At 47.4% G+C, this 13830-nt stretch overlaps 1 protein-coding gene across 1 annotated transcript in view; it reads right to left on the reverse strand.

The window, feature by feature from the left end:
- Window positions 1-13830, reverse strand: part of Stimate (STIM activating enhancer) — a 44096-nt gene that overhangs the window by 3869 nt on the left and 26397 nt on the right. Inside the window, exons 2-7 of the mRNA XM_005348748.2 lie at window positions 11551-11599; window positions 10078-10173; window positions 8121-8242; window positions 3805-3917; window positions 2269-2346; window positions 1215-1364 (exon numbers count right to left, since the gene is read on the reverse strand). Of these exons, the coding sequence (XP_005348805.1) occupies window positions 1215-1364; window positions 2269-2346; window positions 3805-3917; window positions 8121-8242; window positions 10078-10173; window positions 11551-11599 (608 nt within the window). The remainder of the gene's footprint in view (window positions 1-1214; window positions 1365-2268; window positions 2347-3804; window positions 3918-8120; window positions 8243-10077; window positions 10174-11550; window positions 11600-13830) is intronic.

A 13830-nucleotide genomic window follows, 5' to 3' on the forward strand; every position in this document is an offset into this window, starting at 1 on the left:
GAACTGTGGGCTTGCCCTCTGTCTAATCTACTCACCTTCTAAAAGTGATGTGGGACTGATTTCTTTCTAATCTGTTGTTTTCATTGGTTAATTAATAAAGAAACTGCCTTGGTCCATTTGATAGGCCAACCCTTAGGTGGGTGGAGTAAACAGAACAGAATGCTGGGAGAAAAAAGCTGAGTCAGGGAGTCGCCATGATTCTCCCACTCCAGACAGACGCAGGTTAAGATCTTTCCTGGTAAGCCACCTTGTGGACTGCAGCAGATTATTAGAAATGGGTTAGATCAATATGTAAGAGCTAGCCAATAAGAGGCTGGAACTAATGGGCCAGGCAGTGTTTAAAAGAATACAGTTTCCATGTAATTATTTCATGTATAAAGCTAGCCGTGTGGGCGGCCAGGTGTCAGGAACATAGTCCGCCGCTCCTTTTACAACATAAAAGTCCCCCAGCAGGCTGCACCATGATGTGATCAGTGCATTCTTCAACTCATCCTCAAGCCTCAGAGGATGACTCTCTCTTTCTCTCTCTCTTACAGAGATCTGAGTGTTTCTACTATCTAAGTGCAGAATTAAAGCCATGTATCACCAAATCTGGCTAATCTTGGCCACTTCTGCCGCTTCCATTAGCAGCACAGTGCTCGATACTCTGGAGTCTCCTCAGGCTAGCCAACCCCGCTGCAACACACTAGGGCACAAAAGTGCAATGAATGCCGCAGACCAGCTAGAGCACACACCCCTGCCCTGGGCTGCATCCTTACATCAAGCCCTTGAATTTAGACCCCAGCAGATAAAGGGAGATGAGGTTACCTCTGTGAGGTAGTCTTATATTTTCAAAGCTTGCAGCCAGTACTTCCCTTGCTTGTTAGTAGAGAACAGGGCTCTAGGGACCTCCATGCTTCCCTGGAATAAGGGGCATTTCCCCTTACCTGGCTGTCTCTACTGCTAGTCCACAGGGACTATCTGTAGCAAGTCACCCTGACTACACGCAGCATCTTTTTACCCTGGGAAGGCACATAAGACAGCATTGGGCTCTGGCTAGATGAGGATCTGAGTGACCTGGGCTACTCTTCAGCTCAGCTTTTTCCTCCTCTGACTAGTGTTGTGAATCAGCATTCAGGAGATGAGATGCAAACATGAGACCTGAGACCCTCCAGAGTCCAAGTTATGATGGCCAGGGTATGACTCGCCCTTGGGAGAGCCAAGGAGACCCCTACCTCAGACTCAGACTCCTCATGGGATGCTGCCCTTCGGTAGCGAACCTTGCTCCCATTCCTTGAGTCTTGGTTGGCTCCTCTTTCTTCTAGCTTTGCTTTCGTCTTCCCCTTTCTCATGAGGAAATTGTCTACTACCCAGAACATGAAGGCCTGTGGGAAGGAACAGTGCAGGTTACTCTGGATAACCCAGAACAAAGCAAGCAGAGGGATATATAGCCACCCTTCTATGAGGTAAGAAAAGAGAACCCCACTCAGCCCTGACTATCTCCTGGAACATTCAAGAGAAATTACCACTCCACTTCCTATGTTGTGCTTTTATTATTATCAGAGAACAGCAGAATAATTCTTGCTGTGCTCACTCATGGGTTTTTGTTGTGTTAAATAACAGGCAGCCTGAGGCCAAGTGTGATGGTGCACAACTTTAATCCCAGCACTGGGGAGGCCATTGGACAGTGAATCTCTATGAGTTCAAGGCCAGTCTGGTCTACATAGCAAGTTCCAGGACAGCCAGGGCTATGTAGTGAGACCCTGTCTCAAAAAAACAAAACAAACCAGGTAGCCTGTGTTGGGCCTAGAACCAAGGTCTTTAACTACCTGCTTTGAGCCCTCATGGGCCCTTCACAGGGGGCCATATAGTCTGCTGCTTCAGAGAGCCCCTGGTTCCTTCAGCACTCTACACCCTGGTTCCTCACTTTTGACCACTGTGCTCATGAGTTTCTTTGATGTCGGTACTCAGCAATAAATATCTGGAGAACACTTGAAATGACCCTGATCTAGAAGTTACACCTATCCTGGGCTATTTCAGTGGGAAGTGGCCTAACAGGGAAGACAAGCCATACTTCCTAGGATCCCTCATCTGAAATAGGGGCCCTGGAGAGGATACCTGACTTCTGAGGAAGGACTCCCACCATTTCCAAGATTGGCTATGGGATGGCTACATAGAAAGGTCTGCATGGGGGCTACAACATGACTTTTGTGTCACACTTGGGGCTTTGAATAGGAACCCTTGAAGGCAGGGTACAAGCTGGGGTAAAACACGCAACAAGGCACTGACATTGACAAAGAAGGGGACAATCAGCATGACGATGGCCAGCTTCAGGTCTGGGTTTTCAATTGGATTCAATAGGGCCACCTGCAGAGAGAAACAGACACAGTGAGGAGCAGACCACAGAACAGCACACAGAGACTCAGACACTACCCAAGAGCCACTGGAAACAACCCTGTAGGCTCACGGTGGTGAGGACCCTAGATCTGACTGTTGATAAGGGACCCTCGGAGCCACTTTGGGTCATGTGCCCTTTAGAAGCTTCCCCTTGTTGTAGACCTGAGGACATGGAGTCAGACCCAAGTGTAATGTAGGAGGGTCTTCTTTCTTTGTGTTGCTTTCATTGGTTAAATAAAGAGACTGCCTTGGCATTTTGATAGGACAGCAGCTTAGATAGGTGGTGTAGACCAAACAGAATGCTGGGAAGAAGGCAGAGTCAGGCAGATTCCATGGCTCTTCTCTCTAAGACGGACGCTGGTTAAACTCATGCCGGTAAGCCACAATCAAGTGGCAATACAAATTATTAGAAATGGGTTGAATCAATATGTGAGAGTTAGCTAATAAGAGGCTAGAACTAATGGGCCAGGCAGTGTTGAAATGAATATAGTTTCTGTGTACTTATTTCGGGTAAAGCTAGCTGGGAGCCGGGCGGTGGGAAACGACCCGCTGTTCCTTTTACAACAGAGTGACACTCTTACCCGAAATAATTACACGGAAACTGTATTCATTTAAAACACTGCCTGGCCCATTATCTCTAGCCTCTTCTTGGCTAACTCTCACACAAGTGGGACCCAGTCCAGTAGGGAGCATCCTGAAGCCCTGGAGAGGAGCAGCAGGGGAAACTCAGTGGGTGATCACTAGAGACTTGAACAATGAGGTGCTAGACCACTCTCCAGGAGAAATCCTGTACAGCCATTACCTTGGTGCACAGCAGCTCTGAAAGACTTTGGCTTATTTTCTTTAAAAAAAAAAAGTAAAACCTCAGTCACAGATAAAACCAAAAGAAAGCCAATATCTGAGCCACATGTTTTAGAAGGCTCCGTGGCTATTTTATACAGGAATGAGTGGCACAGGTGTATCTAGTAGCACTGGGGTCAGAGGGCAGTGGGCAGGGCTGGCACTGGGGTCAGAGAACAGAGGGCAGGATTGGGGATACTCCCAGGGAATATGATATATAGGTGGAGACAGACCTTAGAAACTGAACTGGTTAGTCTGGACACATGTGTGAAGGACGTTGGTCAGCTAGACAGTCACAGTTACAAAGTCTGAAGACTAACCAGACCAAGTAACACCCCAGAAGGGACTGTGCTTCCATTAAGTTTGCATGTGCCCACAGTTTAGTCTAGAGAAGACATGTATTCACAGGCAGTGCACGGACGTCAGTACAAGAACGACAGATTAATACTCTATAAAGAGCTGTTCTATCGGACCAAATCCAGGATTTCACGGAGCTAAAACAAAAACAAGCAGGCTGGGACTGGGGTGATGTGAGATGCTGTCTGATGGCTCAGCAGGGAGTTGCACATGCAGAAGGAGGAGGCAAACCTTTTTCCACTGGAGTATGAGAAGGACGATGAAGACGACAGACTTTTCAAAGATCATGATCACGATGTAAAGGGCACACTGCCCCACCCAGGCCCCACACTGCAGAGGGTCTCCTGCAGGGACAGGGAGGTGCTTAGTCACATGGGCCCAGGAGCTGAGTAGGACAACACCCATCCACAACCCCCTTGCAGCTTGTACCCCTAGCTGCATCCCAGAACCCTGGCTCTAAGGTTCTTCATGAGTCCCTAAAGCTCTACAAAGCACCTCATTCCTAAGCAGGCAGTGCTCTGAATAAAGCCAGAATTCCTAATTTGGACATACCAGAATGTTTTTCTTTCAAAAACTCGTAGGACAGAGTTAAGAGGCACTAAAGTTAGCAAGAGCTGACCACTGGCTCTCTGGGTGAAGCGAGAGCACTCCTACTATCTACAGCTGACCCCCAGCGACTGGTGCTACCCCTCCTGTCCTCCGCTCACTCTGAGACTGCACTGCAGTTAGAAATGCAGCGATCAACTCCTTTGTCCTCTTCCTCCTCCACCCAGTCTCAGTCCTGAGAACATCAAGCAGACCTAGAGAAGTCAGATTCCGACTGAACTCATGTAAAGGAATGACAAGTTGAAGCTTTCTAGGGCCTTTTTAAAGAATTAAAACAAAAACAAATTTTGGGGTGATGTGGGAGTGATTTTTTTTAATCTGTTGCTTTCATTGGTTAATTAATAAAGAAACTGCCTTGGTCCATTTGATAGGCCAACCCTTAGGTGGGCAGAGTAAACAGAACAGAATGCTGGGAGAAAGAAACCGAGTCAGGGAGTCGCCATGATTCTCCCACTCCAGACAGACGCAGGTTAAGATCTTTCCTGGTAAGCCAGCTCATGGTGCTACACAGAATATTAGAAATGGGTTAGATCAGTATGTAAGAGCTAGCCAATAAGAGGCTGGAACTAATGGACCAGGCAGTGTTTAAAAGAATACAGTTTCTGTGTAATTATTTCAGGTAAAGCTAGCAGTGCGGAGCTGGGCAGAAAAGCAGCCCATCGCTCATATTACAACACTGGGGGCAACCTATTAACGTTGGCTAGGACAAAGAAGAGAGAAGCCCTCACAAGGGTGCAAACAGGCTGAGGCCAGCAGCTATGACCGAGGCTTGTCTGTGAGTCTGTCAGTGGCTATGCTCAGGAAATGATTGGGAAGGGCCCAACAGTCCACAATGGGGGATCAGGTCCGACAGTACCTCTAGAATGCTTCAAAAAGGGACTCAAAGAATGGTGGAGGACCAGCCTCTCCAGAGCATGATCTTTTTTTTTTTTTTTTTTTTTTGGAGCCTGTCCTGGAACTAGCTCTTGTAGACCAGGCTGGTCTCGAACTCACAGAGATCCGCCTGCCTCTGCCTCCCAGTGCGCCACCACCGCCCGGCTCAGAGCATGATCTAAGGGAGTGCAGAACCTTACGAGAGGCCTCCTCCAAGTGGGAGAGCCGGTGCCAGGGCTGTGCTCTGGATGCTCAACCAGAGCAGTCTGTGCTCCACTGACCACAACAGGGGCAAATTCACATTTCAGGAAGAGAATCTGGTCTGCAGAGAAATCTCTAACTTCTCACTGGATTCTTCTGTTTCCATAGCAACCCCAAGCATTCCCGCTGCAGGCCCCCAGCTCTGCCTGGGCCTGTAAGCTGAACGTAGTGGAAGCAAGAGAATGCTTTTACATAGCTTCATGGACGAACACCAGACTCTGCTATTTCCTTTTCTGGACAAGGCTAGGAGGCGGGCAGGAAGCACACAGACACACACTAGCTGCCTGTTCTAATGCCTTCCTATTTACTTCTGCCCCAGGGCAGGGGGGCAGGGCATTTAAGTTACAGCACAGCACCCCAGAAGGACCAACCCTCCTGGAAAAGCTGATAATCCAAGTTTTGTAATGCTTTTGGTAAGTCACCTGACCTTACTGAGAAAAGGTCACTTGAACAGGAGAGGAAACTATTTGCTGAAACTTTTAGACAAGAATGGTGACAGCCGCGAAAGAAGTACCCCTGGGAAATGTCTAAAAGGGACCAGTGTGTCTGGAGGCCAGCAGACAAGTGACACCATTTGTTTATAAGGACACTCACTTGTCAAAGCGTAACTTCATTCCATTTGCTTGTGAGCTGTGAGTGACAAAGGAGAAAAATGATTCCTCCTCTTTGTAAGTTTGTCTATACAGTGGAGTTGCCACTGCCTTCTGTTTTTTTTTTTAAAACTAAAATAAAAATATTCAAAACCACCAAAGATGGAAAAAAGCACCCGTGTCCAGTTGATCCACCCACACATCCTCTCCTCCTGTGTACCCAGGCCACAGGTCACTGAGGCTTGACTGAGTGCACACCTGCGAGTTTGTTTGCAAGCTATCTGGAGAGCAAACTCCTCTTCTTTGTTTACCCGAGAGCTGTGGGGTCCAAATGGAGCTCCTGCCTCAACTGGACAGGCAAGTTCACAGGTGTGGAAGGTAGAGTGCTGGCCCTCCCTGCAAAGATGCTCACATCCCAATCTCCAGAACCCATGACACGTGCTGTGACCTAGCCAAGGGGGAAATTCTGGCCGTTAATGGAATCAAGGCTGTGATTCAGACTCTAAGTGGAATATATGGAGTGACCAGGCACAATCAGGGAATCACAGGGGCCCTTCAAGGTGGAAGGTCATGCTGGAATGCTCTGAGAAGAGCTTGGTACTGGCTATGAACGTAGAAGGAGAGAATCATGAGCGAAGGGGCCCAGAGAGAACTAGAGGGTGGCAGGGTAACAGAACAACCATCCCTATTACCTATTAATGCCTTCGTGTTAACCCAACAGAACTGGGTTAGACTCCTGGAGGAACTACAAATTAAATCAATGGGTTTGTCTTAAGGCACGAAGCCTGTGTGGTTTGTTATAGCAGCAACTGAAACTATCAACAACAGACAACTAAAAAGCAGCAGTTTTGGGGAAGACAGTCTAGGAGAGGAGGGCTTGGGACAGTCCTTGACAAAGGGACATTTGCTTTGGAGACACTGAGGACTCTAGTCCCCAACAGCAGTGACTGAGTTAATAAGGAAACAGCCAAGAGGACAGGGCTCACACACAGTCTCTGCTTCCAGAAGGGAGCGCCACGGTAAAAGCGCACTGAGAGCAGTGGTGATGGAGACAGGGAAGGTGTTAGGACTCCTGGTGCAGAGGACAGAGCCTCACACATGCCCCAGCTGCTCAGTCACTTAACTCCTCTAGCTGTCCATTTTATAAATGAGAATGACGCAGACTCGGTCAACATGCGGTGTGGCCCATTTCTGTCCTGCAAGCTGAGAGCGCTATGATTTGGGTACTGCAAAGGCCTTCCCTTGAGTCCTGCAGACATGCTGTGTGCGGCACTATCTTAAGTCAGTGACTCACGGGCATCAAGTAACAGGCTAAGAAAAGTCCTCCCCTGAGCTCATCTTCCCTGAAGACAAACAATTACTTAAGATTTCTAGAAATTCCCAAGGCACTCCACAGCCAGCTCCACCCATCATGTGCCCTTTTAAACTGTCAGCCCCTCAGAGATCTTCAGCCACCTAGAAGTGAGCAGTTCTCTGGGCCCAGAGCCATGGGTTGTTTGGATGGCCTGACAGAGAAATGTGGATCCAGATTTCTAACTACAACTCTTGTGTTTGCCCTGGTGCCCTCTTGTGGTAAAGCTCTACTAACACTGTTTCAGAAGAGTAGCTGGGCACTAGCAGCCCCTATGGAGGTCACCTTCAACTCTTCATATGCTAACAGCCAAAGGCAGCTTCTGACTCAGGACGTGACACAGGGGTCTTACAAGGTAGGCCTTGTAAACCAAGATGCTGGCCTGAAGCCTTCTATCTAGGTGGTGATGACCTCATGTCTGAGTGACTGGGACAGCCACATGCTAGATGGGGATAAATGTATAGTTAACCTGACCTTAGAGAGGATGCACACTCCAGTCAGCAGAATGGCCAAGTGACAGGGCAGACACTGTGGAAGGGTCAGGCTTTTACCTCCTTGTGGACTACCTTCCGAAACAAGACTCGTCCCCTCTTTCTAATGTGTGGCCAGGTGAGATGAGATCTTTGGGGATCTCAGCAGCATGAGGTGGCTTCGCAGTCCTGCAGGTGAGATCACAAGTGCCTCTGGTAGAAGGGCTTCCCCTGGTTTCTGCCATTTTCTCTCCCATAAAATTGAGTGTTTTGGCCTTGAAGTACTTTCTTCCTTCCCCCAGGAAAGTGATATTCAGACCCTAAAACACAGCCCTTTCACAGGCCTCCAGGGTGAGTAGTCCCCAACACGCTCTACCCAGTGTCCATGGACATTACCATATTCTCCAAAACGCAGGGATTCCCACTGCTGCCACTCCACCAAGACACTGACAGCGCGTACGCCCACATAAATGAGAAGCATGCCTACAGTGGCGTCCAGAAGAAAGTTGATGAGGTACCTAGAAAGAGAGGCCATACCGGCATGGTCAGGGAACAAAAGCCACTAAGCTGGGGCCTCAGTGAAGCACTTACCAGAGTCTGGGATCAGGCTAAGAGATCCAGTCTTTGTTTGACCCACTGGAAGAGAGTGGTACCCTTACATGTATTTATGCAAGGGGCAATGGAAATGGCGGCTTCCATTTCTAGGTGTCTGAAAAGGCGCTAACACTGAAAACTTGAAGAACAGGAACGAGAAGGACAAAGACACTCTATAAATTTCAAGTATATGTGCCAAGGCCAAGATTCAATAGAAGACAGCATACCTAGAAGTAGCAAGGAATCTGAGAGGAAAAAACCCAACTGACAACAATAAATCCATTAAGTAATTCTGCTCATTCCCTGATGGTTCAGGCCACATGAGGTCATAGAACTGTGCCACTTTCCCAGGGCATTCAAGGAAAATGGTTTCTGAGACTTCTTAAGACAAAGCAGGCAGGTCACACGGCCACGTGTTCACCCCTATCTGTAATCATGTGTGCAAACAATAGTTTCACTTTTTTGTAGTGGTGCTGGTGCTGGAACCCAGTACCCTATATATATGCTAGGCAGATGCTCTGCCATAACTTCACTCCCAGACTTGACTTTTATATTTCAGTGAGAGTTCTGCTGCTCTGAGAAAAGGCCAGAGGACTGGAGGAAGGGGCGTGGGGAGGCATGCCCATAGTGACCACACATTCCTGCAGGTTTATTTCCATTCTCCAGACACAAACCTTTTCTCACCAAGGTAAAACATCTTGTTTACCTGCCCCCCCTCAAGGGCCCTATACCTAGATCTAACTGAGCACTGCTGGACACAGGCTCCAGCTATCCAAGAGAGACTAAGTGGAAAATGAGGTCATTGAGGCAGGTCCTGACCCTCTGTGACACCAATGGTTCTGAACTCCCTGTAGATAAGCTCAAGAACAGGGCTTCGGAGCTGCTAGGACAGAGACATTTCATGCAGACTCCCAGAACCCCCCCCCCCAAAAAAAAATAAATAAGCATGGAGAGGGAGGCAGGCAGCTTGCTCTTCCCCCTTAAAGACACAAGAGGTCACTCTCAGATCAGAGTCAGAAAGAACAGCCACAGCTTCCAAAGCAACTTCTACTCTGGAAGGAGGCTACAGCTCTAATTGGTGAGGAAAGCCATCCACACCTGCATTTCCACATCTGAGGTAAAGCCTGAAAAATACCAAGGAATGGGTACATTCAGTCTTGCACTCACTTATATACTTGTCAAATACTTCCTGAACCCACTGTGTGCTGTACTTGGAAACTACTCTGTATTCAACACAGGAGATCCACTCAGGCATCAAAGCATCATGGGGCCATGGCGCAGACTGGTTGAAGTCTAGCTCCACCACCTCTGCACTGTGTGAACGTTTGGCACCTCTAACTTGAAGTTGAAGATGGGGAGCAAGAGTTAGGATTGGGATAAAACCTCTGCCACTCTGTCTGATAGTAGAAGTACAGCATCTCACATCACATTGGAAAGCCTATGTGCTCTGTAACTGGCACAGAGCTACTCCTGCTGTGCTATCCTGTCCTGCTTGGGGGAGGGTTGTGGAAACATGGGGCTGCTGGGCCTGAACTTGGACTGATTAGTAGAAAGCCAATACACAAGGTAAATATCAAAGCCCTAAGAGCCAACCAAAAGCTGAGTATATAAACTCATGAAGGCATGCATAGGATGAAACTAGAGAGGAATTTAGATGGGAAGGGATGGGTGCCTCTCCCAAGCAAGAGGGCTGCACTAGCAAGGGAAGAGAAGGCCAGTCGATTTTTCAAGTGAGGTCGAATTCAAATACAAGACTCACAGTGAACAAGGGTCCTCTTCAGTGAGATCTGCTAGGTACACATTTGCAAAGTGGATGAACAGCATCCCTATGGCTTGTTTGGAAGTGTCTAAAAACCTGCACAAAACAGAACCAGCAAGGGTTACCAACCTGACAGGACAGCAGCCACAGATCACCCAGACCAAGCCTCAAAGTCATTCCTAAATGCAGTGGAAGGAGATACCAAACAACATAAGATGCAGAGGGTCTCGTTTTCCTCACTAGCTGTGAGAGTGGGACTAAATGACAGATTTGGGAGAACCAGATTTGGGAGACTGAGTGAGACCAATGAACTCCCCACCTGTGAGAACAATTCCGTGCGTGACCATTCCTATCGCACGTATCGACATGACGATGGGGTCTTCTGAAGGGGAGCGGAAGTTTCCTTAGGGCAGGAGTGAGTTCAGGGGAGTCCACACTGTTCCTTGAAGCCTGCTTGTCTCCTGCTGAATGACTTACTGTTTGGGAGTTTCGTCCTTGGAATCTATTTCTGAAGCTTGACCACCACATAACGAACACACAACTGCTACTGTAGGGTCCTCCTACACCAAGTGAGTATCTGCACTAAACACTCGCTCTGCACCCCTCATCCAGAATCCCAAGGCTCCTGTAACTTCCCAAGTGCTAGAGGTGTGAGGAATATCTTTTGTCCTAATACTTGGTGTTTGGCCCCAGGTCCCCTCACAGACTTGCCAGTCCTGTGGACTGTCCTGGGTCATAGGAGCCTCTTTTGTTCTAAAAAGGTGACTAATTCCTGCAAAGATTTAGGATGGCAAGGCCACTGAAAGACTAAGTTGTGATTAAACCAAGACCCACCATACTCCAGGGAGAAAAGAAGGGCTGTAGACTAAGTTAACAGACAGGCAAGTCTAGTGATCTTAACACATGGGGCCTGGAGTACTTTGGAACCAGTGAGCAATGAACTGGTACACAGGGGATGGTGTGTTCTAAAGCCATCGTCACAGGACTGTGCTCGGGACATTCCAGCTCACTGAACCTCTCTGTCTAGCCATTTATCTGCGTCCTTCATAACAAATCAGGAAATATAAACACTGTTTCCTTGAGTTTGGGGTCACATCTGGTAGGGGGTGTTCTAAGGATCTCTGGCATATGCATGACGAATCTCCAAATAAATTTGCATTTGTTTACACATACAGACTGCAGAAGTCAAGAATAATCTTGTAACAAGTCGAAACGAGGAGACCGCAGCAGAGGCTGTCACATTTGTGCTGTCGTCGTTCACTGCCGAAAGCAACATTATAAATAAAGGGAAGAAAATAGGACTAACTGCATATTACACAGTGTGCCTAAAACCCACATGAGGAATTCCTCATCCTTTATGATACATAATCTCTATTTCATGCCCTACCTACCCCAATACACTGCTGCCAGTCCCCACCAAATCCCCAACAGAGCAGAGAGCCTTCTAGGGTGAGTCAGCATGCTGGTACATACCATATTCTCCATGGTCGTCTTTCATGCTTTGGTTCTCGGAAGCGTTTAACTGGAAGAACAGACAGACATCAGTAGCTTCTCAAAACAGCAAAGAAAAGTACATACAAAGGTTGGGTTATCAGTCCACCTGCTACTCACACTGTTGACTTAAAATACATTGTTAGCTCAGGACATACATGTATTGCTCACGTGAAGGTTACCGAGAGCCTGTACTGCCGTCTGTCTGCATGGATTCTTCAGAACGAGATACTTATTAAGCGAGACGTCTCACAGGGTGCACAAACCTGCATTTCCTTCTGACAAAGCTCACTTAGGTAAAGACCAGGAACAGCAAAGGACAAGGCAGTGTCTTCTCACTCTAGCGTATGTTCTGTCTGAGGACAACCCACCCACTTATCCTGAGGTTCACTGTCTACTCCAAGCCAGACACTGAGGATACAAATGTAAAGTTAGCTGTCTAGGAAACAGGCAGAGCTATGTAGTCACACAGGACGGAAAGTGCTAGAAAAGAGACATATTTGAGTCTGGAAGCAGTAGTTAGGACTGGCTTCTAAGTCCTCAAGGCTGATAAGAGCTTGCTGAAAGACCAGAGAGGAGCATGGACGCCGAGCAGACACAGCTTCATGAGCTCACAGGTACAGCAACAGAACATGGCTGTGTGTTCAGAATGATTTAATAGGTCTCACCAAAGTAGATAACAAGAAAGTCTGCTGGAGAAACAGCAGGTAAGAGGGTGGCACATTGAACATGGACCAAATTGGGTAGTGGGGGTCCTGAGTACGGGGTCTGGGAGTCTGGAGTGAATCCTGCAGGAAAGGAAGAGCCAGGAGAGTCTAGGCAGAGTTGGCTTAGAAAAGCAGCCCCGAGAACTATGCAGACATGGCTTCCTGGATGGAGGCCCCGAGAAAGGATGCTGGCTGTGCCCACAGTTCTATGGAAGAGTCAGCAACAACCTGTTCAACCTGGGCTGGCAAAGAACTCACCAGATTTGCACCTGTGCCCGAGTGGTCTGGGCACACAGTCTAGAACAGAGGAAATAAAGTTTCACTATTACAAGCATTCCTAAAGCTCTTGGCAACATTCCACAACTAAAACAATCACCACAAGTGCTGCTGGTGTGATATTTACCCCCCTGAAGTGCTAAGAAAGAAAAAGACTGACTGAAGGGATGAAAGATCCCTAACCACAACTAGTAGCAGGCGAGAACCAACTTCTGGAGAAATCCCAAGCTGCCAGAGGAACAGCAGGAGGAGGGTTAGAGAGGAAACAGAACGCAAGTCAATAAACCCTGCTCTCTGAATAAATACAGCAGTCCACATTTGGCAGGGCAAGGCTTCCCATAAAAGACTGCAATAGCAAGCATGCCATCTCAAGTCATGTTGGTACGGAGACTGAAAAGCTGGTGCAGCTATCAGGAAGTCTGCTGCATCCTTGACACATGTGGACCTAAAACCTCAACAGTGCCAAAGAACCTCAAGTGGAAGCCAAGAGGCCCTGCTGGCCTGAATGGATTTTGAAAGCAGGTTTTCCTAGAAGCAGGCCAAGCCTCAGAGGGGTGGGGGCTCACTAGAGAATGGTCTAGAAACTTGCAGCTGGAGTCAGAGCCATTTTATGCTTATCAGTCCTATCTTCATCATTATTAGTATTATTTTACTTTTTCATTTTCCAAAACAGTATTTCTCTGTGTAGCCCTAGCTGTCCTGGAACTAGCTCTGTAGACCAGGCTGGCCTCAAATTCAGAGATCCACCTGCCTCTGCCTCCTCAGTGCTGAGGTTAAAGGCGTGTGCTACCATGCCCAGCTCTCTCCTCACCATTATAAAGGACATCAAATATTCTAAAAGGAGAATGTTCTAATTCCTACAATACACACATTTAGGTAACAGAGTGGCTATAATTTTCCTTCTAATGGCTTATGGAGAGAAATTATACATTATATATGTTATAGATTATAATTATATATGTTAAATCACATAAAATGCTGTAATTAAAAGACATTATAAGTAATTATAGAATAAATCTATTGTTATACTACTACATTAACGTGATGCATGGATAAAGGAAAACAATTGCAGTACTATGGAATAAATCCTTACTGACTATATTGGGAGACAGTGCTTTTGAAAAAGCAATTAAGATAAATAAGGTCCTAACCAGTATGACTGGTGTTCTTACAAAAAGGGGAATCCAGGGCTGGAGAGATGGCTCAGAGGTTAAGAGCACTGACTGCTCTTCCAGAGGTCCTGAGTTCAATTCCCAGCAACCACATGGTGGCTCATAGT

The sequence above is a fragment of the Microtus ochrogaster genome, chromosome 6 (assembly GCF_000317375.1).
Source record: "Microtus ochrogaster isolate Prairie Vole_2 chromosome 6, MicOch1.0, whole genome shotgun sequence".
NCBI lineage: Eukaryota > Metazoa > Chordata > Mammalia > Rodentia > Cricetidae > Microtus > Microtus ochrogaster.